General features: G+C 31.4%; 2 protein-coding genes across 3 annotated transcripts; both read right to left on the bottom strand.

The window, feature by feature from the left end:
• Nucleotides 1-4,242: 4,242 nt before the first annotated feature.
• Nucleotides 4,243-6,872, bottom strand: LOC118057827 (UDP-D-xylose:L-fucose alpha-1,3-D-xylosyltransferase MGP4). Its single transcript, XM_035070545.2, has 4 exons — nucleotides 6,201-6,872; nucleotides 5,841-6,002; nucleotides 5,000-5,215; nucleotides 4,243-4,701 (listed from the first exon to the last, which is right to left on the bottom strand). Exons 1-4 carry the CDS (start codon nucleotides 6,678-6,680, stop codon nucleotides 4,492-4,494), a joined length of 1,068 nt encoding a protein of 355 aa, XP_034926436.1. The 5' UTR covers nucleotides 6,681-6,872; the 3' UTR covers nucleotides 4,243-4,491.
• A 2,934-nt stretch (nucleotides 6,873-9,806) lies between these two features.
• LOC118057828 (protein ABIL1) lies at nucleotides 9,807-14,313 on the bottom strand. Of its 2 annotated transcripts, XM_035070546.2 has the most exons (10): nucleotides 14,169-14,313; nucleotides 13,821-13,930; nucleotides 13,526-13,608; nucleotides 12,785-12,935; nucleotides 12,594-12,693; nucleotides 12,408-12,500; nucleotides 12,208-12,292; nucleotides 12,039-12,091; nucleotides 11,851-11,957; nucleotides 9,807-10,209 (listed from the first exon to the last, which is right to left on the bottom strand). In XM_035070546.2, the coding sequence occupies exons 2-10, from the start codon at nucleotides 13,914-13,916 to the stop codon at nucleotides 10,054-10,056; spliced, it is 924 nt and encodes a 307-aa protein (XP_034926437.1). In that variant the 5' UTR covers nucleotides 13,917-13,930; nucleotides 14,169-14,313; the 3' UTR covers nucleotides 9,807-10,053. The 2 variants fall into 2 exon arrangements, with proteins under 2 accessions (XP_034926437.1, XP_073263495.1); XM_073407394.1 differs by having other exon boundaries at nucleotides 13,821-14,313.
• Nucleotides 14,314-23,756: the final 9,443 nt, after the last annotated feature.

The raw sequence follows: 23,756 nt of genomic DNA, 5'->3' as shown, positions 1-23,756 counted from the left end.
TGTCCTGTTCTTACAGTGATTCACACAGCTAAGAAATCGGTAAGAAACACACACACACACACAGTGACACACACATATTAAATTATTTTATTTTATTTTATTTATATATAGCAAAGACTTCAATACGAGCAGCCTCTCCCAAAGCTAAACCACGGAAAACGCTAATACGAGCAGCCTCTCCCAAAGACTAACTTGTTACTAAGGTCCCCTAGTAATTACAAACTTGTGTGTGAATTAAAAATACAAGAAATAAGATTTGAAATAGGAACTGGCAATTGGCATCCTCAACAACTATTTAGTATTTTTAATATAAATATTGATACATTTAAAATAATTAGATGTCAACTGAACTCTTTCATTGTCCATATAAACAATAAAGATGATGCTCTTCTTCTTTTTTGGAGAATTACATTCGATTATAGTTTTGTGGGTTTTAGTATAATACGCAAGGCTATTGTGTCAAGGGGCAAAGAGGTTACAAGCTTAAGCAGGCAAGGGTATGTTTCAAATAATTTCCTCATATGCTGTGTCAAGACCTAGCTTTAGATATGGAATTAGGGTTGATGATTTTGAGATTCCTCTAGATTCAATTAGGGATCCGACGTGGAGAATTCTCTGTGCTATCGAGATCTCCACCATACCCTTTCAAGTTCCCTTCCAAATTTCATCTAACTAATTTATTTTTGTATTTTAAAAGTATTTTAAATTTTTTTTAAATATGTTATATATTTTTTTTGTTTTAAATTAAATTTTTTAATTTTTTTATTGTACTAATATTAAAAATAAATTTTAAAAATAAAAAAAATATATTAACACATTTTAAAAAAACAATTATTATCATAATATTACGTTAATAGCCTTGAACTTGCAATGGTAATTGCAGTAACAGATGATGACTTGCTCGATGTATTCACAATGAACAAAATGCATCAAAAGTGGAAGTTTGAACGTTAGTTACCTTCAACTCTTATTATTACCAACTGCTTAAACTTTTCCCTCCCAAAATTATGTCTTTGCTCTCATCTTTTTGCATCATAATCCCAAAAAAATGTCAAACCTAATGGAAAGACACCAAAATCTTGGTTACAAAGAGGCCTTAACATGAACCCACCATTACCCTGTAACTTGTAAAGAGCATAACTTTATTTTATGAGAGAATCCTATAACAAGCAACCCAATAATCTTCATTCTCTTATCTTTCAAGACATTTTTATGCCTTCAAACTCCTTCATCAGTAAGTTTTTATGGGTTATTTCAATTCCTTGTTTACTTTTAATCCTTCTTTTTATTTTTTTGAATCGTTAAGAGGACCCGGTTACGTGGATGGGTTTGATTAAGCTCCTATTTGGTATTACGTTCCAAACAAAGGTTGGGAAAATTTTTAAAAAAAATTATTTAAAATTATTTTATTATGTTTTGAATCTTTTTGATGTACTGATTTTAAAAATAATTTTTAAAAATAAAAAAATATATATTATTTTAATACATTTCTAAATAAAAAATACTTTAAAAAGCAACCATTACACATTCTTAAACATCCTTTGAATCAATAATAAGTTAAAGATACTTGTTTCTCTTTATTATAATCAATCTCTCATTCAAGTTTTATAGCTATTGTAATTGGGATTAGATGGTTTGTTGAAAAATCAAGGAAATTACAGCAAAAGTGAAAGTGTAAACTTAGAGGTCTAGAAGAAATTGAGGTTGATTTTATATTGTAGATAAATATTTGATGAAATACCAAGTTCTAGTTCTTTTCTATTTTGGCAAAGTTATAATATTAATTTGATAATAAAGTTGTAATATTAATATTGCAATGGTTATTTAGTTACTAAATGGAAAATAATGCAATCATGTAAATAATTAGATATTTTTTGTTGATTTTTTTTTATGAAAATGTTAAGTGGTAACATGCATACAAAGTCTAGCATGTAAATAGTAATTTTTTATTTTAATATACTAATATAAAAATAAATTTATATATATGTGTATATATATATATATTTATTAAAAGTAATCATCATTATATTCTCAAATACGAATCTAATGCTGCCAATTAAAATAGTTGAATTTATAGACTTAGTTGCTTTTGTATGGTGTTTGACATCTATAGTAAATAATTCAACTTCTTGTGTGCACAATGATACAAATGTCTATTCAAATTAATGTCATATTCACCGTTGACAATTAAAAACCAGTAAATTTGCTGTGGCCAGGAATGAAAAGTGTTGGCAATGACATCAAGCATAGATTTTAGAACTAACTCGGTGGACAACATGATCTAAGATTTAAGTCTTGGGTTTTAATTTAATTATTTTTTAAAAAAATTAAAATAACGTTATTTTAGTAAAAAAAAAGTCAACAGGTCACATTAATTTTATTTTTTTTCAATCTGGCCCGGTTTCAGTCCCGTGTTGACTAGCCGGGCTAAATTTCAAAACTATAACACTGCACATAAAACATTTAATGTCAAAATCACCAATAACCGCAATAAAATTGTGTTTGTTTATTAAGGTTTTTAGTTATACACAAAACTTAACTATAAAAAGTTAATTTTTTTTGTATTTTTAATGAGCTGTAAACACAAACCTCAATTTTAACTGCAAAAACAAACAAAACCCGAACTGCAGTGATAGGTAATTTTGACATTAAATGTTTTATGCTCAATGTCATTGCCAATATGGGCTTTGTTGTTATATGATTTCAGAAAAGGAAGCGTGATGGAGATGAAGATCTCAATGATGTGCACAAGCACAAAAAAAGCAAGGTAATATATATTTGCTTAAAGTTACTGTGATTTTGCAGTATATTCAGTCTCATCCCTCTCATTTTTGGCTGCTTTCCGTTTCAGTGTGTTGCTTGATGTGCATATATAAACCGATTTTGTCCGATTTTAATTTCATTTGATTCTTCTTGTCGAAAAAAAGTACTAATAATTATTACTGCCGAAGAAGCTCACACTAGAAACCTCTCAATCAGAAGCAAATTATGTAGAAACCAAGTTTTTTTCTTTACATGCTAATCAATAATTAATATACATAAAATTAATATATATATATATATATATAACTAGTATCTACTTGTATTTATTTTTATTTTTATTAAATAGTTTTCTTCGCTACCACTTCACAATTTTTATTTTTATTTTAATGCCAAAGATCCATTTGCTTGCCCAAATCAAAATAAAAAATTTGTTTATGAGTTAAAAAAAAAATTTAAATAGAAAAAACTGAAATAAAAAATAATTGAAAAAATTAAATCATGAAAAAAAATTGATTATTTTTTTTAAAAAACTGACCGGTTCGGTTTCATAAACCTAAAATCAAAAAAAAATAAACCGAACAAAAAAAACCGAGTTAAACCAAAAAAAACCAAGTTAAATTAGTTTGAATTGATTTTTGTTTAAAAAACTAAATCAAACTAAAATTAATCAGTTTAAATTAATTTTAATTTTTAAAAAATTTAATTTAATAAATTTTTTTAATAAAAAATAAACCAAACTGAAAATCATCTTTTTCAAATTGCTCAGAATGCCTGCCTGATGTCAATCCAATGAGGGGCCACACCCAGGTTTCAATAATTGCACGCTTATTATACGCAGTGTATTCCTCGCCGACACTTCTTTGCTACTGCCTCCTCCTCTAAGCTGTAGCTAGTTTGACTCCAAATTTCTATGCAAAGAAAAAGAAAGAAATCAATTATTAGCAGTACGCTCTCGAGGGAGGAAACATTTTGCTACCACTTGTTTAACTCCTTGACACGTGGCAGCTCTCACCACTTAATACCCGATTAAGTTGTTAAGTAATGCGTCATCTACTCTATTAATGCAAGTTATTAGCTCGACTTCATTTGGCATTACCTTGTTGCGCAAGACAGTTAAAAACCTGAGAAAGTTGGTACATTAATGCCCTAAACCACTAATCGGAGCATCACCAATGCTTTCATTCACAGAAACGGGAGGGAGCACATGAGACTGCGAACTTCACAGATGATAACAATAATTTCATTGGTGAAGATTTCTGAAGACATGATTGATTTTGTAATGCAGGGAAAATTGTGTTTGCATAAAATTTTAAGCAAATAGTTCCTTGGCTTGACCACAAAATGGTGGGTCAAATATGAAACAGAAATCCAATTGATTCAACAGACTACTCGTGGGCTTCTGCACTTCCTGTGTGAAAGGAATTCCATCCATGGGAGAAAGGATATGAACAAAGCCATTTCCTTTGCTTTTGCACTGTCTATGTGAATTGAATTCAATCTGTTAGAAAGGATATCAAACAAGCCATTTCCAAAGCAATCCACCCTTGAGTTAATGCACTGCTATTGTCAGGAAATAAAGCACGAGGAAAAGAAAAGGAAAAAAACTAGAGTTTCTAATCATCCATATTCTATATGTGATTCCATGAACAATAGCTGACATTTCATCCAGGGTTCTTAAAGAATGTGATTAGCCACGCAGACGACAAAACTAACATGGTCTTTGATTCATTATAATTTACCAAGTGGGGATTCACTAGCATGACCATCCACCAACCAGAGACCATAATCATGGAAACGCTTTATCTTCTTCTCAAAACCTGTGATGTAATTGTTGTGAATGATAACATGCTTTCCCTTAGTTTCTTGCACCCATGTCTGATTCTTGAAGTATAACCCTCCTGTTGGGAATGCTGCCTGCGGCAGAAGATACAGATCCACCTGTGGACATGTCATGAATATACATACATCACAACTCAATTGATGCACCATGAAACGTATGGAAAACCTAGGGGGAATAAATCTACTATTTGTCTTCTGGGTACAAATTTGAACTCATTTTACATTTTTAGTTCATAAATTTAAAATGTTCTCCTTCAGACTCGAGCCTCAATAGCTAAAGCACTGTCCACATGTTTTCAATACCCTAAGCAGAATTAATTATATCAGAAAAAAGGAAAAGTGAAATCCAATAATCCAATTTGTGGAATGTGGATGCACTAAAAAGGTCAGCACAAACCTGTCCAGCTGTTTTGTTCAATGCCCAATTAAAAGCAGGCTGATCATTGGATTTCTTTGTTTTGGACCAAGGCTGAGCTTGAAGTTCCTCAATCCATTTCTTCAAAACTAGTTTTGCTCCATCAGTGGGGTGCATGAAAATCATGCAGCTACATATATAAGTGCGCCCCTTTTTTCCCGGGGGTGGTAAATCATGGGAATGGCCCAGCGGCTTCAACTGGTAAAGCAAACGAAAAGGGCATCACATATAGTATTTATTCCAAAGATTGCTGAAACCACCCCACCGCGTAAAAACAAGCTTACAGTCTAAGGACAGGTTTCATTTACTTGATTTTAGGTTTTCACTAACCATATAAATATCGAATTACTTATGATCGAGTGGATTGGTGCAAAGGGATGCATAAAGCTGACACCAAAATAGTAAAAAGAAAAATGACATCCGCCACCAATTTCACTAGAAATGGAGTTAAACTTAGTAGGGAAATGATCCATAGACAGCCAGTTCATGGCCACAAAAAGATATCGAATGGTGAAGTTTTAGCTTAAATACCAAGTATTAACAAGCTCTTGACGAGCCAAAATGCAAGAGATCGAGATATCAGGATTCGAGAGTTCTAAGGCAAGGTAAAATAAGGTTACTGCATGGTGTGATTTTCAGCCACGACACGCCAAACTCACTCGAAACAAAAACTAGAATTTGATATGAAAATCAAGACATTTGACACAAAACACAAGTTAATCAACAATGTTTCAAAGAGTGAGATGCAGCAATCATGTCCCAGAATAGGGTAGGAGTTCATTCATACCACACATCAAAGGTACAAGCAGGTTAGTATACATACCGCAGCCATGTCATCGGTGAAGTAGACATCGTGGTTTCCCTCCAAATACGGGAAAGGATCTTGCAACCAGACCATATCCACATCATTGTACATCACATTATATCCAAGTTCCAAAATGTGCAGCAAGTGCCTAGGCCTCCGGGATGTGAAATTGAAAAACCCCTATCCAACGAAACCAATCAGAATCGTCTTTTCAGATTATCAAAATAAAGTAAACTATTAGCAAGCAAAATCAATCAGAATCCTTAAAATAGCAGTTTCGTTTGCCGCAAACGATGATTGTCAATTCAACAACGGCGACAAAAAAAATAAGAATTAATTGAAGATAAAATGCATTAAAGAATTAAAAGTAGCAAGTACCTGAGAACCAAACTTATGTGCAGTCTGTGAATCAGGAGCAGGAGGTACGAGAACAGCATGACCAGGCCATTTCTCATTAACCTTATAAAGAGTAGCATAATCCTCAGCAATAACAAGAACCTTATCTTGATGCTTTTGTCTCGAAATACTAATCAACCAGTTACTTAAAAATGGCAAGTAAGGCTGGCTAACTGCACAAACAATCACTGTCTTGTTTTTCGCAACAAACGACACCGCTTGGGATAGAGTGTACTGTTGCCATTTTGTTAGTGAGGCAGGTTTTGTTGCTGAGAAAATTGAGGGCGTGCCTGTCCAGGGTAAAATTACGCCAAGAATCAGGAGGAGGGACAGTAAGGCTATTAGGCCTGTGCGGCTGAAGAGGGATATCTGTCTTTGGGAGGAGAAAGATTGGCGTGGTGATAGCGGGTCGGGATCTGAGAGCGGGCTGTAGAGAGGTCTTTGGTGCAAAAATGTTGACATTTTCTTAGCTTCTGTGTCATATAATTGTGATAAATTAATGGGATTGGGAGTTGATAGGGAAGAAAAGGCGAGGAGATGAGCTTGGGAGTTTGGTTTTGCTGGGTTTTTTGAGATTGGATCTGTGATTTTGGCGGTGACATGTGAGAAGCAGAGGATGATTGGGTTTTTTTTTTTTCCTCTTTTTGTTAAAAGGGTCGGGTTATTTTCGAGCACAAGGGTAAAAGAAACAGGTTCGGGTTTGACGGTATTGAACACGTTAAATCGTATGTTTGAAATTGTATTTTAAAAAAAAATTTATGAAAATTTTTTAAAAATATATATTTAAAAATATATTTTTATATTATTTTATTATGTTGATATAAAAAATAAATTTTAAAAATAAAAATAAAATTATTTTAATATATTTTTAAACAAAAATTACTTTAAAAAACAACACTCTCAAACACTTCTTGAATTTAAAAAATTTCAAACTCCTTACACTCAAGTGTTTATTAAAAGGAAAGAAGACTGTCCAGAACTATTGGAATTCTAGTTATAAGACCTGTTCAACCTATCTAGTTGATTAAAGTATGGTATAATCTAGGTCGAGTTAATAAAAAAATTTATTTTTTTAAAATAATATTATTTCATGTTACTTACAAAAGAAAAAAAGAAAAAAGAAATTGATTCTGGTAATCTTATAATTCATGATTCTAGTCTTGAAACGAGTGGAGCCAAACTGTTTCTATTCAGCATCCACAAATCAATCAATGAGACCTTTTTTCTCTTAATTAATGTATCTTGTCAAGTTTTTCGCAGCACTCCAAGTTCCAGTTGGTGATACACAGCTAGCAGCCTGCCATGTTGAAGAATTTGCAAAAATCGAGAAGTCTGATGTTTAATTTGAAGGTTGTTTAAGAGTATTGTTGTTTTTCAAAATTTAAAAATATATTAAAATTTTTTAATATTACTATATTATATTAAAACATCTGAAAACACAAATATAAAATTATAAAGGGCAATACAAACTTTTCTCTTAAAAATCAAAATATATTAAACAAAGCTGGGAAAGATTATTTTTAATTCGGTTTAGTTTTTATAAATAAAAAAATAATTAAATCAAAATTTATTTTTTAAAAAATCAAAATTGATTCAAACTGATCAGTTTTAGTTCAGTTTTTTAGAAAAAAAAAAACCTGGTTTAAATTGATTTAGTTTGATTTTTTTATTTGCCTTGGTTTTTTCAGTTTCGTGCTTATAAAATCGAACCGATCAGTTTTTTAAAAATTTTAATCAATTTTTTTTTATGATTGATTTTTTTAATTATTTTTTTAATTTAATTAATTTTTCAGTTTTTTTTCTAAGGCAAAGCTGTAGGCTACTAGGCTGTTGACCCTAGACAGTCGCGAAATTCACTAGGGCCAAGCCTTCTTGGGCCTCACAAGTCTCTATGGACTGCGAATTGCAAGTGCATGAGGTCCTTCCTGGCTTTGCAGTCCGAGTTCCTCGTGCCATGACGAGCCTCTATGCTTTATGACTTCTCACCGCACGGCGCGGAATTATCAGCAGATTCACAATGGCTGGCATACACGCATATCGTGGCAGTATATTTATCTTCGCTAGCATCCACTACTTGTGGCCACCAAATGCCTTCACACTTCACAGCCTCATTTTCTCACGTCACTAAACTAACAGATGACCCACAGTAATTTAAAAAATTTAGGAGAATAATACATTTTGAAAAAGTTTGGGAAATACTTACGGTCGAAAAACATAATATTTCAATAATATCATGTTTTATATCTATAACATTTTAATTGATATTATAATTAAAAAACATTTTAAAGTTTTAATTGATATTGCAGTTCACAATTATATTTTTGCTTTGAATTTTTCTGATGCGGTATCTTTGCTTTCTCATATAAATTCTCAACTTTATCTTCGTCCCCTGCAATATCTCTTTCTATTTCCTTTCATGTACAAATCCTCAACTTTAAATTTGCCTTCTCTCTCATTTCCGACCCATCCCTCATTATTCTAATTCCGAGTCTACTTTTTTTGGATGACGATGACGCTTATCACAACAATGACATCGATGATGATGATGGGTATCATTCTTATGGAGGTGAGGATGATATGTTAAAAGACAGTGATGGAATGGCAAAATATGAAGGGTAGATCAAGCCTAAAAAAGGCAAACCATGTGAAAGCAAAAGGAAAGCAAAGACCGAGTTCTCACGTTGCATCTCTAGTCGATGTTGCTTCATCATCAAGAAGCGTTCCACGCTTATCCTTGTAAATACACTCAACTTCTTCTTCCATGCTTTGCGAAGCCTCATCAACTTAAAAATATAGAGAAATGAAGTAAATGGAACCATTCAATAAAAAATCACGTTCAGATTTATGCTTTGCACGCTCTGGTTAGAAACACAAATAGCAGGGTCTAATATAAATTGACAGACAAAACAAACTAGTACTAAGCACAAATTTATGCATTGTCCAAAGTATACTATTTCCCTATATTATTAATTCAAACATGATTTTTAATAAATATTATGATTCTAAACCGCGATATCCAAAACTATACTATTTTCCTATATTCTTAATTCATCATTTCTTGCTAATTTGCTAATTGCACAATTTATCCGATATTCTCGGTATCTCTTTCTAAAATTTACGGTATCTTTTTCTAAAATTTAAGGTTTTCGACAATAACTGCTACAACCACAACTTTGATATACAAAAATGACAACCATGGCACTTGAGGTCTTGGCCCAGCGGTTGAAGGGACTTGTTCCCTTCCTCTGCATCCTGGGTTCAAACCTCACCGTGCACGCCTGTCACCCCCGCGGTGCCTTACATGCTCACTAGATTTGCAGGATCTTCAGTGAGCCGTGGGATTAGTCGTGGTGCGCGCAAGCTGGCCCGAACACCCACATAAATAAATAAATAAAAATGACAACTCGGCATAACTTGCTAAGTGACATTATCGAAAAGACAGCAGTAAATAAGTTAATCCTATGGACAAAACGCATACAAACTAACTCGCAATTTCAAATGACATGATTTTCCAAAAATCAGTGTTAGTACAACACCAATCTGACATCATGTAAATTTGTGTTATCAATATGCACTTTGAATCGACCATCATCAGAACCCAACTTTATTAACATAGGCCAGGGGCAAAAAATTCAGGCAGTAGACAATCTCGATTATATTCATCACTGGATCTTTATGCACAGCATGCCCGTTATCAGAGTCAAGCTAGGGGAATTATTGGAGTGGAAGAGAATATAATTTTGACAAATTGACTAAATAGTGAGCTGAGAAGAACTCATTATCAACAACAATTGGAGACATTTACTGGTACCATTCAATTTGCTCCACCTAGGATTCACGAAGCAGAGCCAGCCTTCAACTTCGGGGTTTTCTGTTTTACAAAGAAAGCTGATAGCATGCTTTTACTGCGAACAGGAGCACGCACAATCTCATGCCTTGGGTTGTCAAATGACCTGAATGCTGTCAAAGGCTTAGAAGCATCCAACAATTCCTGCAAATTGAAATTCTTATGTTAGCAATGTCTCGACTATCAGGGCAGGTTTCAAAACTGGAATAAGCATATGCTTAACAGTAAAGCATACTGTAAGCAAACACAACAGAATGCTCGGATGAGCCGACCAAACCTCGAGATTTGAAATCACATCCATTTGGAGAGGACATGCAGAAAATAAACTGATGACAATAATCCTCACCAAAATTTGTCAAGCAAAGAAAGTTATATGACTGGCCAGAAAGATAGGCAGTTTTCAATCTATGATATAGCCCAGAAGTGTCTTCGGTGATGATTAGAAAAATAAGTAGTCAATAATAAGCTAACAAGAACCCCTTCATCTAATATTTAACCATAGTTCACTCACCCACAAATGGACTCCTAAACCGGATGGTCCCAAAACATTTATTTGTCTACTTGTAAAACCCAATCTTTCGAAGAAAAAAAAATAAAATCAAACTAGCATATATGAAATATCCAATCGATAACTGGGTGATGATGCTTTGGTTTGCTTGATATAAATGAATTCTTAAAGTGAATCATAAGAACAACTAGTTCCCAGCTGCTAGGCCATTTTAGGTGAATTTTGATCTGTACTCAAAAGTTCAAAAGTCTGTACTGTTACATATTCCCACTTCTTTGAAAGGCAAAAGGAGAGTTCATATGGTGAACAGCTCTACTGTGCAAAATTTTATCCCTGCACCTTCTTTTCAAGGCATGTGGTGTCAACCAGAATTTCCAGACTTGAGAGAAGCAACTGCTTTCTTTGTTTCTTCATTAAAGCAAGCATAACAAGGTTGCAATAGACACTACTTTCACTCAAAATCAGTAGATTCTTTCTACAAAGAGAAAATTTGAGCGTTGACAGCCCATCAAGGTACATAAGGTGAACACCACAAGGCATGTTCAGTCTCATAACCACAATCATGACCATTTCTAGATTGCACCTAAGAACTTTCAATACAAGTCATTAAACTATTATGCAAACCCAAACAAAGCATAGCCTTTTCCTGCACTATCATTGAATATCAAAAGGACGGCACTAGAGCAAGGACAAGAAACCATCCACAATAATGCCTATGGATCCAAACAGCTTAAAAGCTTGAAGTATTTTGCAGCACTATTTAAATAATGCAGCAGCTTGTCATGATTTCCCAATAATAGCAATTGGAACCTCTAGACCTCAGAGAGTGGCACATCGATGTTCCTCAGGCAACTTACCTGGCATTAGATTAAGACTCATACCATTTATGTTTATGATTAATTTGAAAGATTTTTCGGAGCAGCCTATCACAAACCACTTTAAATTGCAGTACTTTCCCCCATCAAAGCCAAGAAGACACGCACTTTCAGAAGCAGCCAAAAAGAGGTGATGAGAAAAATATAATACAGAAAAATTAAGGGACTTAATAGCTGAGCATGAGCTCCTGAGGTATGGTTTTTCAGAAGAGATCATGGGAACATGAAATGAAAATATGATAGAAAAGCTTTCCAAACGAATTTGGCATGAATGTTTAAGAAATTATATGAATCTCATGCAAGGAGATGCTGAGAAAATTTAATATACTCTTTGTTAAATAATCAAGCATGCACTTGGAAGAATATCGGGCATATCTATGTTCTAGCTGATTTTGGCATTACCCTGCGTGGGACATCAGATGTTGGCATGATTGCACCAGCTGCAGGACCTCTGCTTGATAGTTGAGCAAGTCCTCCTGAGGATCTTGTTTTTCTACTCTCTTCTTCATCTGCATGCATAGAATCCAAAGCATAACATGTTACTATTTCTAGACTGATTTGGAGTTGCAACATTCTGCTTTTATACATACCCAAGAGTTGAAAAACTGCAGAAGATTTTCCAGAAGCTTTTGCATCTTCATTACTGGATGATAAGCACATGTAAAACGCCTCAATGTCATATTCAGCAAGAGAGATGCAAATAGAAAAGTTCTTGGCAGACATGGTTGAAAAACCAAGAAAGAGTTTTTATAGGGTAACCTTGTCATAGCATGCAGAGTCCCTTTCAGTGTAGACTTGGTCTCAGAAACTAAGTGCCAGGAAAGAGTTTTTGATGCTGGGGAACCTGACGCAATGTTTTAACAAGTAATTTGATCCTTCCCATCAACATTGAGAGAAACAAAGGCAAAAACAGTATCAAATCCACCAAGAGTAAATGTCTCACTGAGAAAACTTAATACCTGAAAGCTGAAGACGAGATCTAGCTTGAAAATGATTTTGTCTTGCATCAGTCTGTATTTGTGGGCTAAAATGTACCTTCTTATTGACAGAGTCTAGCACAAACAGGGGGAAACAGAAAGTAATGGAGTGAGAAATTGATAACATCGCCCTAAATAGACTAGCACTTCTAAAGAAATTAATATTACTTGGCAAAATGTAGTGCTTGTGATGTCTTGGGATGAATGCCAGCAGCTGCTGTTGTCGAAGACCTCCCTTAACTGTATATGTTTGGCATGTAAGAAATTGCTGATATCAAAAAACTAAATGGGTTAAAGTCCATCCATTTCATATGATTTCAAATGCTAAGACATCCAGTCAGACGAATGTTAAGAATTACCTGATTCAGACAAGAAACCTTAACCTCCATGGTTGAGACATCTAATGTTTGTTGCTCAAGAAGGTCAGTTAACTTGTAAGCCACAGTACCAAGGTGATCGACAGCATTAACAAGAGCTCGCACGGCATAATCTTTCAGGTTGTCCAGTACCCTATTCCATGGCAATAAGAGTATATGTGAACATGAGCAGAGAATGGATGCATTTGATTTTTTTAACTTTGACCTAATTCACACAGCATTAAATGTCAATGCCTTGACCATGCACTGTCAGACGCAATCAATGGTTAATTGCTCCAGAAATGCAGACCTATGTTACTTTCTGGTTGTTAATTCTGAAGAAACAATTCCATATTCCTTCAAAATATAAGGTTCACTAAATCCTTACGTTCTGTACCCTAAAAATGTGATTCGTGGCTGGCTACATAAATTCTTCACCTCACATTCAACAGCAAACGTAGTCTTCAAAACATTCTGCTCTAAAATAATTTATGCATCAAATTCTACAATTTCATAAACTCTGCAACATACACAACACAATCAAATCAAGCTTTCATACTCAATAGTCCACGCAGAACTAAAATCTAAATCTAGTAAAGAATAGATATCGACTGTCGTCTCTCCAAATAAATCTCAAGTCGGAAAAATTAGGTTTCATAATACCTTGCAGAAGGAGCTAAGTCATGCAACGAGTAGCGAGAACATCAATTAAATCAAGAAAGCACGAAATACATAAATCCTTACGTCTGTTTCTGCTCGCTATGAAGATAAGACTTCTCACAGTATTCGGCAGCAGAATACAATTGAGGCCTTAAGTTCTTCAGCTCCTGCAAAAATCACCCATCGTATAATTTTGCGCACTTCAAAAACACTCAATCCACCAAAAGCAATAGCGGACTTAAAAAAAAGTTCTACAGAAGAGAAACGCATCACCGGAGAACACAAACCAATGAAACAATATTAAAGAATTGGTAACAGATCTGGTAACAAAGATTCCTCACTTGTGGCACTTATTCTGATACAAGAAAGCAGTTAGTACCTGCAAGGCTTTGATGAAGCTCTTGCTACGCTCCATGGACACCTCATCGAAAGTCATGGCCGAGTTCTCCGGCCTCGTTTGGTCCAGTTCCATCATCTCTCTCTCTTCTCCTTCAAAAATTTCAGCTATAAGTTTCCTTTAAGTATTGAATGACTATAAGAAAATAAATGACTACTTAACGCGCAAACCCTGGACTATAATAAAATAAATGTTGAATGACTACTTTATTATTATTATAAGATTGTATATTAGTATATGCTTATAAATGGTTAGATTTGGGGTTAGGTTATGGTGGGCGAAAAGATGAAGGTTAGTAGAAAGAATGAGACAGAGAGAGAGATTATTAACAGAGTGAGTGAAGCAGAAGCGATTCCGAGCAGTGGGAATTTGTAATATTTGGAGTTCATGGCCAGCGAAAATGACTTGAGAGTTTTTTAGAACTGCTGCGTTTATTTTTTAGAATTGACAGGCTTTCACTTGACGGGGGGGGGGGGGGGGGGGGGGGGGGGGGGGGGACTCGTGCTCAGTTCCAGCAAAATATTTTTTAAAATTAATGGCAATGCTTGAAAAGACTGTATTGGCCCTGCATTAAAGGGCCTTGTCGTTCGATCCTGGTGACCTGGTCTGGTCTAGTCAGCTGGAGGGCCAAGTGAATCTGGTCACTCTCACGTGATCAGGCCCATTGCTAATCACGTTCATGGTGTGGTGGTTAAAAAAAGTTAAAACCGCACCAGAAAGGAAAATTCCTGCTTTGTAGCCTTGTCCGTGATTGTAAAAGCTGGAAGTCGTGGGGCTTTATCTAAAAAAATGTAAATGTGCCTGCTTGTTAATAAAGGATAATAATAAAAAGTTAAGAAAATAATAATAAAAAAAAAGATTAAGTGACTGTTTGGTAGTCAGAATGTGATATATATTATTTTTTAAAGTATTTTTTATTTGATTATATATTAAAAAATATATAATTTTTATTTTTTAAAATTTAATTTTAATATTAACATATGAAAACAATTCAAAAATAAAAATAAATAATTTAAAGTTAAAACTAAATAAAATTTAAAAATAGTTTGGCTTTACCTTACTTCCTATCTCTCCTTTAACATCAAAGATTTCAATGTAGTGATCTTTAAAATTTAAATTTAAATGAGATAGCAACAAAAATTAATCTCATCTCATGCGTGCAAAATTAATGCCCCTTTTCCCTCTCAGTTATGCATACAAGTGCTTTGTAAATTCAAGTCCCCATAAAACATCCGCGTAAAAATAAAGAATTTGAGATTTACATAGTAGGTCTCGAGCTCGAATCAAGACGTATATTTTTTTATAAAAATCTAGGATAATTAGAATTTTACTTGCTCATCTAAATCCAAGTATAATTTCTAGAAAATAAAGTTTTCTTGAATTAAAAAAAAAAAGAAAAAAAACTTTGTAAATTCAGGGTTAAAAGGATGATATCATTTTACATATGATTTACTTTGATCATCGGAAGCCCGAAAGAAAGGTTGTCATAGAGCGCAAGATCTTTGAAATCATAGAGCGCAGGATCTTTTTAATAACAGTAACATCAGTCATCGTTTCACTATTAAAGCGCATTTTATTTGCAATAGTGAGAATACGAGCAAAGTCGTCAGAGACAGTCTCAAGTCAACTCCCTTAAATAAGAAATTCCCTGTTCCTCTTCTTCGAACCCTTCCTGGTACACTTTAATTACTAATTCTACCTTTTTTTGAATTTTTTGGATTTGTTAAATTTCACTCAATTTCCTTTCCCCTCCCAAGCCCTAACAAGGCCGGCCAAAATAACCAATTCTTCACTCCCCAGTAGTTTAAATATTTACGAGTTTTTCTTCTTCTTCTTTTTTATTTAAGAACTGCCTTATTTTGTTTGAAACAATTAAGCCTAAGTTTGATTTATTTAATTTTATCCTTGTTCAACATTAATTTCTTTAGATAATAATTTCTACACTATCAATTACTACTACTACTATTATTATTTTAATCCTTTTTATATTTTTCCTCTTCTCTTTTTTTTTTTTAAAAAAAAATTAAACAAAAAATTAAAAAAATTACCGGAAAGTTACAAAGTATCTTATAATTCTTACTAGGGACATGCAGTTATGCACGTTTAAGCCTTGCATTTCCTTGAAACTTTTTCTTTAAAGAATCCCAGATTCCCTTCGAAGTCTTCTTATCCAAGATAGTTTCAAGAATTATGGCTTAAAAGAGATAATTATTTGCTCGTAAGTCTTTCAACCTCTGATTTGCCACTTTTTTTTTTTATCCGTTCGCGAGATCAGCATCCTTAATTGTAGTAGAAATTCTCCTTTCAACTACGTGTCGATATTCTTTGAAGCGAAGAAAACTCAAATGATGGTGGTGCCTAACATATCATTAAATTTCTGGTTGAACAAAACTTCCTTCAGTTGTCATCTTTAGTTGAGGCTACAAGATTTGAAAAAGTTGGGCACAGGTCCGGAAAGACTTTGATACCAAAAATCAAAGCTAGTTCTCTTTAGGAGAAAAGCTTATATTATTTAACGTGCAAGGTGACTTTATATATAAGCATACAGAAGGTAACAGAAAAATAAATACAATGTTATTCCATATAAATATGGATCATAACAAAAAAAAAAACATGTTTATTTTCTACCCAGTAGAATGTTTATTCACTTATGCATGTGATTGGAAGAGAGATTTCTTGCTTCTTCCTCTGAGGCCGAGCTATATAATTGCTCCAATCATCCTAGGTAGTTTTTTTGGCTAAGGTTTTACTGCAAGTGAGAATAAAAACCAGACACCTCGGCTAATAAAATGACGGCCCCATGGTTATTTTTTTCTAAGAGTAGGCTTTTTATTTTTAATTGAATTAAATGATATGCACTAAATCTTAATTAATACATAAATTAATCTAAAAATATTTTAATTTAATTTTTATAATAATACAAGTATAAAAATCTGACATAATTACATAGAAATAATAGGTATTAAATAGGACTTTCACATCCAAATATATTTGATAGAATTTGAAAGATTAATTTATGTTGGAGATAGAGCTTAGAATATTAGTAAATAGAACTAATTAAATGCATTTATATCATCTCTAAGAAGAAAAAAAACTATAGAGAAAAAAAAATCAACTTCGTTTTGTCTCTCCTTGGGATCGCAGAAAAGGCTCGTTGCATCGAATGAAGCCCATTGCCCAGAGTTTCGTATTTTCGTGGTTAGGCACCTTTAGCTCCCCTTTCCACTCATGAACTCCTTCGCGGAAAAAAAAATAAAATGAAACGCCATGTGATCCACGAGAATGTTGATGTTATTAGTACTAAATAAGTATCTGAAAGCTGTGGTGGGTTTGATATTATATTTTAAAAGGGTTTTTGAAAAAAAAAATTATTTTATAAATTTTATATTAGTATTTTTTTATGTTTTTAAAATCAATGTCAAAAATAATTTTTTAAAAATAAAAAAAAATTATTTTAATATATTTTAAAATAAAAAAAAACCACTACCACTCTCAAACATACTTTGGAGCCGTTTGGCTCTGCATTTCAACCAGCGTTTTCATGAATTTTAATTTTTTTTTTTTTGTTAAAATTGAGTGCGGTTTGTACCTGTTGGATCGTTTTGATGTGCTGATATCAAAAATGATTTTTAAAAAATAAAAAAAAATCATTGACATGTATTTCGGCACGAAAAGCTATTTGAAAAGCAACCGTTACAACACTGCCAAACATGCTCAAATTAACTGATTCTTCTACGTGAAGCTATTAATGTCTCGACATCAATACCGAGTAAAGACATGTAAATATTATCGTGTAATTTCATTAATTTGTGTGATTATTTTTTAATTCAAAGGTTCTTACATGAACTCATTTCAACTCAGGTAGAAATGGAGTTTCCATCATGGAAAAACAGGGGATTTAATTATGAATTGCTCTGGCACAATCAATTTGTTTCTTCCTGTTGATAATATCGTTAAATATCCACGAGTAATTAAGATTTGATTCATTAGAGTAGAAAGTTGTGAAATTCATTCAAGTTAGTAGGAACACATAACCGAGATTTTGATAAGCGATGAGGCAACATAGGCCGACCGATGACTGCCAGAACAGAACGAGATAGTTGTCTAATTAATAGCATCCCGTGGACATTTAAATTAAGGGAATATATAATAATTCAGATAAAAAAAAATAAAGGAGGCCTCCTGAAGTGAGCCATCAGCCACGAAATCGTTAATATATAACTGAGCTATCTTTTTACTGTATAAAAAAAAATAATTTTAGAATTCATGAGATTGATTGAAGCATGCATAAGTAACTACATTAATAAAAAAATAAAAATAAAATAAAAACTCAATAACCAAACCAGTCAAAACCAGTCAGAATATATATCAATGATGGCACCATCAACCAGCTAACTCATTCAAGAGAAAACAATTGTACCTCCTAAGGCCTCTAGAAGGGTCATTAAAGATATCCCCCACCTACTTTTATGATCCACTTACTTACTTAATGCTGAATATAGAATTTTAAGTTAATTTTTAATATAAAAATAAATATGTTAATATTATATATGTATTTCAAAATATTATGACTTTTTTTCTAATTTATAAACATAAATATTTACATTGCGACCATGATCACTAAGAAATATATGAACTCATAAAAAAAAAATTGTTAACATTAGTTAAATACTAAAGAGAAAAAATTTAATTTTCATAATAGAAATAAAAAATAGTTATACATACAATGATTATCCTTTTTATTTTCAATATTTTTATTTATTTTATCTTAGCGGCTAAATGTTATTGCTAATAACAAGTGATTTCTATTTTTATATATATAAAAAACTTCATACAAATATAATTAATTCATATAAAATATAAAAAGAAAAAAATTCAATACAAATCATATTATACTTTTGAAGTATCACGCAACTAATAAAATGTAAAAAGATTGATATTTAAATAGAAATAATTTATAAAAAACTCAAAATAATAATAAAAAAATACCAAGTGTTGATGGGTCAAGCCCACATACCCAACCTTAATGAAAAACCTAGGTGTGGCTAAGCCTAGAAACCTAGACTTGTGTCTTGGTCACTATAATTAAATTTTGTTTTCTTGACCTAAAATTCCAAAATTCAGCACATTTTTACTCCAAAACATCTTATAAACCTTAAAAAATCACTTAACAATCTTAAAACCACTATAAAAAAATAAAAATCAACTTAATCAAAATAACTCAAACAAGACTAGTTAATTTTTTACACTATGTTTAGAAATGAAACCATCTTCATTAAACTTCTTTCGAGAAAAAAAAAATTCATTGATACAAAGATCTTTCATTTGATGGCTGGAATTTGGCCAACTGATTACTTCTCTCTTATTTATTGTTTTTCAATGAGTTTTCATGTTCTTTCTTAAATTTATGGACTAAGAAATGAAAGAAACAAGCTTTTGAGCCAAAACTTTGAAATTGGCTATATATTTTCTTTGTGTTTTAAATTGCAATCACTTGTCTTTAATTTTGTCTCTCTTATATAATTTAAAACTTTACCTCGTAAAATTATACCACAAAAAGATCAAATAAAAAATTTTCAAGGAAATTTTTTTAGAAAAAAAGTTGTGAAAAGCATAATTTTTTAAAAGGTTGATAGGGGACAATTCAATATTTTTATCTCTTACATGCATAATGTAAGAACTATATTATTTTTTGACACAAAATTTGTTATAAGGTTGATACGGGGTAATTCAGTTTTCTTACATTTTAAAAGCATAGTGTAAAGACCATGTTATCCTTTTAAAAATCTATAAAGTTTGCATTTAGGTTTTTTTTTTTGTTTTGTATTTTCAATCCGTTCTTTTAGCTATTAATAAATTTACCGAGGGGCAAGTTGGTGATGCCAGGTCCCTTTAGGTGGTGCATGCGATGTCATTCCACATCCAAATGCTTTTTTTCAATGCAACATTGAAAACATGTCATCGCTATCTTTTTGTTGGTTACTCGTGTACATGGTGAAGTATGGTTGATTTCCGATGAGCTTTGTTTTCTCCTCCTTTTTTTTCTCGTTAGGTGGTGCATGCAATGTCATTCCACATCCAAATATTTTTTTTCAATGCAACATTGGAAACATACCGTGATGATCTTTTTGTTGGTTATGCTCATGTACATGGTGAAGTATGGTTGATTTCCAATTAGCTTTATTTTTCTCCTCCTTTTTTTTCTCTTTCTTCTCCTTGCCAAAATATAAAGATGTCATTTCATTTATTTTTTGTATTCAATTTGGTTCTCATTTTTTTTATAGTTATTATTTTTTTTTCTTTAATTTCATCACTCATCATTTGGTTTCATTAAATTCTTTTTATATATCACATTTGATCCTCATTTTTTTTTATTGTTTTTTGGTTTTTTCTTTTTTCTAATTGAATTTTATTTTTTATTTCATCTCTCAATATTTTATTTTAAATCAATTTTATATTAAATTTAGTCTCTATCTTTTTATTGTCATTTCTTATATATATATATATATATATATATATATATATATATATATTATATATTTTTTCAATTTCACTAATCAACATTTTATTGACTTGGAATTCTCCAGTGTTATATTTTAGGGTTTGTCTTTTACGGGGATGGTCTCAGGCGCATGACCAAGGTCATTAATTTCAAAAGTTAACACGAGATGGTTTTGATCTTTTTTAGTTTCTTTTGATTTATTGTTTTTAATTTTATCATTTAACATTTAATTTACTAGGGATTGATCTTCGTGTTTTTTTCTCTTTGCTTTCTATGGGGTTATTCTTATCTTAAGCCCAGTGTCACGGTGTTATTAGGTTAACCCAAGTTTATTCATATATTTTATATTATTTTTTTAGTTAATTATTAAACATTGAGTTGTTTAATAATTTAGCTTCATAATTTTATTCAATTTGCTTTTGAAGAACTTCATGAGTTTTTTTACATTGTCAATTTTTCTTGTTGTTATATTTATTATCATTGTATTTTTTTTATTTGTATTATTTAAATTAGTTGATTTTATTAAACTTAGTTAAGTCAATAACCCAAATCTTATTTAAAAAAAAAAAATACTTGCATTACCTTGATATTTTTTTATATTAAAAAAGTTTCAAGTCAGTCAAGAGCCTTTGTAGAGTAATAACAATAATAAATACTTAATATGTTTTTTTTTAACTTAGGTATCTGGGCTAGCTTGCGCGCACCTCCATTAATCCCACGGGCCCTAAAGTTAACAACCATATAAGCCTCTAAATTTTTTTGTTTTTTTCTTTAATTTCATCATTCATCATTTGGTTTCATTAATTTTTTTTTATATATCACATCTTATCCTTATTTTTTTTAATTGTTGTTTGGTTTTTTCTTTTTTCCAATTGAATTTTATTTTTTATTTCATCTCTCAATATTTTATTTTAAATCATTTTTATATCAAATTTAGTCTCTATTTTATTGTCATTTCTTATATATATTTTGTATTTTTTTTCAATTTCACTAATCAACATTTTATTGACTTGGAATTCTGCAGTGTTATTTTTCAGTGTTTGTCTTTTATGGAGATGGTCTCAGGCGCATGGCCAAGGTCATTGATTTCGAAAGTTAACACGAGATGATTTTGATCTTTTTTAGTTTCTTTTGATTTATTTTTTTAATTTTATCATTCAATAATTAATTTACTAGGGATTGATCTTTGTGTTTTTTCCTCTTTTTTTGTATGGGGTTATCCCAATCTCGACCTAGTGTCACGGTGTTATCAGGTTAACTCAAGTTGATTCAACTATTTTATATATTTTTTTAGTTAATTATTAAACATTGAGTTGTTTAATAATTTAGCTTCATAATTTTATTCAGTTTGCTTTTGAAGAACTTCATGAGTTTTTTTACATTGTCAATTTTTCTTGTTGTTATATTTATTATCATTGTATTTTTTTATTTGTATTATTTAAATTAGTTGATTTTATTAAACTTAGTTAAGTCAATAACTCAAATCTTATTTTAAAAAAATACTTGCATTACCTTGATATTTTTTTATATTAAAAAAGTTTCAAGTCAATTAAGAGCCTTTGTAGAGTAATAACAATAATAAATACTTAACATGTTTTTTTTTTTTTAACTTGAATGTCCGGGCCAACTTGCGCACATCTCGATTAATCCCACGAGCCCTAAAATTAACGACAATGTAAGTCTCTAAATGTTTTGGTTTTTTTCTTTAATGTCATCACTCATCATTTGGTTTCATTAAATTTATTTTATATATCACATTTGATCCTCATTTTTTTTTTATTGTTTGGTTTTTTCTTTTTTTTTTTCTAATTGAATTTTATTTTTTATTTCATCCCTTAATATTTTATTTTAAATCATTTTGATATCAAATTTAATCTCTATTTTTTTATTTTCATTTCTTATATATATATATATGTTTATTTTGTATTTTTTTTTAATTTCACTAATCAACATTTTATTGACTTGGAATTCTGCAGTGTTTTTTTTAGTGTTTGTCTTTTATGGGGATGGTCTCAGGCTAATGACCAAGGTCATCCATTTCGAAAGTTAACATGAGATGATTTTGATCTTTTTTAGTTTCTTTTGATTTATTTTTTTAATTTTATCATTCAACATTTAATTTACTAGGGGTTGATCTTCGTGTTTTTTTCTTTTTTTTTTCTACGAGGTTATTGCAATCTCAAGCCCAGTGTCACGATATTATCAGGTTAACTCGAGTTGATTCAGCTATTTTATATTATTTGTTTAGTTAATTATTAAACATTGAGTTGTTTAATAATTTAGCTTCATAATTTTATTCAGTTTGCTTTTGAAGAACTTCATGAGTTTTTTTACATTGTCAATTTTTCTTGTTGTTATATTTATTATCATTGTATTTTTTTATTTGTATTATTTAAATTAGTTGATTTTATTAAACTTAGTTAAGTCAATAACCCCAATCTTATTTTTTTTTTAAAAAATCTTGCATTACCTTGATATTTTTTTATATTAAGAAAGTTTCAAGTCAGTCAAGAGCCTTTGTAGAGTAATAACAATAATAAATACTCAGCATGTTTTTTTTTTAACTTGAATGTTCGGGTCAACTTGCGCGTACCTCAATTAATCCCACGGGCCTTGAAGTTAACGACCATGTAAGCCTCTAGTTGTCATCATATGAGCAATCACAGGGTTCGAACCTGAAACCATAGAAAGAGCAAAGCTCTTAGTTCCAATCTCTTACCATGTTGTGTGAGTATATGTTTGGCTTTAATAGTAATCCTGTCAAGGGTGATTTGTTTTTTATGCTATAATATTGTGCTCCTTTCGATACTATCAGGTTAACCCAAGTTGATTCATGTATTTTATATTATTTTTTTAGTTAATTATTAAACATTGAGTTGTTTAATAATTTATCTTTATAATTTTATTCAATTTGCTTTTGAAAAACTTCATGAGTTTTTTTACATTGTCAATTTTTCTTGTTGTTATATTTATTATTATTGTATTTTTTATTTGTATTATTTAAATTAGTTGATTTTATTAAACTTAGTTAAGTCAATAACCCAAATCTTATTTTTTTTTAAAAAATACTTGCATTACCTTGATATTTTTTTATATTAAAAAAGTTTCAAGTCAGTCAATATTAAAAACAGATTTGAAAATGAATAATACTATTTAATTGTCCAGGCTCGGTTTACCAATAAGATTATATTAGATTATTGTAGCGCATTTATATTATTAGTGTTTGGTTACAAGAAAAAAACCATCCTTGTGACTGGCCTTCACCTAACGGCGCTTGTATCACTCACTGTCTCTGCCCCTCCCATAACCCTCGATTGACGCAGTCACCGCTCCCCAAAATATCGTTGAGATAATAATTAAAAAGAAAACAATTAAATCTACCCTGTAAGGGCGTCCACGTAACATTCTCTCAGCCG

The sequence above is a fragment of the Populus alba genome, chromosome 2 (assembly GCF_005239225.2).
Source record: "Populus alba chromosome 2, ASM523922v2, whole genome shotgun sequence".
Taxonomy (NCBI): domain Eukaryota; kingdom Viridiplantae; phylum Streptophyta; class Magnoliopsida; order Malpighiales; family Salicaceae; genus Populus; species Populus alba.
Note: the sequence above shows the minus strand (reverse complement) of the source record. Positions and strands in the feature narration are given on the sequence as shown.

Bases quoted from the DNA above. Each gene is read 5' to 3' on its own strand.
- LOC118057827 (XM_035070545.2), bottom strand. From the start codon at position 6,680: ATGTCAACATTTTTGCACCAAAGACCTCTCTACAGCCCGCTCTCAGAT. The intron at 6,003-6,200 runs GTACTTGCTACT...TTCGTTGGATAG, and splicing joins CACATAAGTTTGGTTCTCAG to GGGTTTTTCAATTTCACATC. The intron at 5,216-5,840 runs GTATGTATACTA...TTGCTTTACCAG, and splicing joins TCACCGATGACATGGCTGCG to TTGAAGCCGCTGGGCCATTC.
- LOC118057828 (XM_073407394.1), bottom strand. From the start codon at position 13,916: ATGATGGAACTGGACCAAACGAGGCCGGAGAACTCGGCCATGACTTTC. The intron at 13,609-13,820 runs GTACTAACTGCT...TGATTTTTGCAG, and splicing joins GCTTCATCAAAGCCTTGCAG to GAGCTGAAGAACTTAAGGCC. The intron at 10,210-11,850 runs GTAATGCCAAAA...TTCAATTTGCAG, and splicing joins CATCTGATGTCCCACGCAGG to GAATTGTTGGATGCTTCTAA.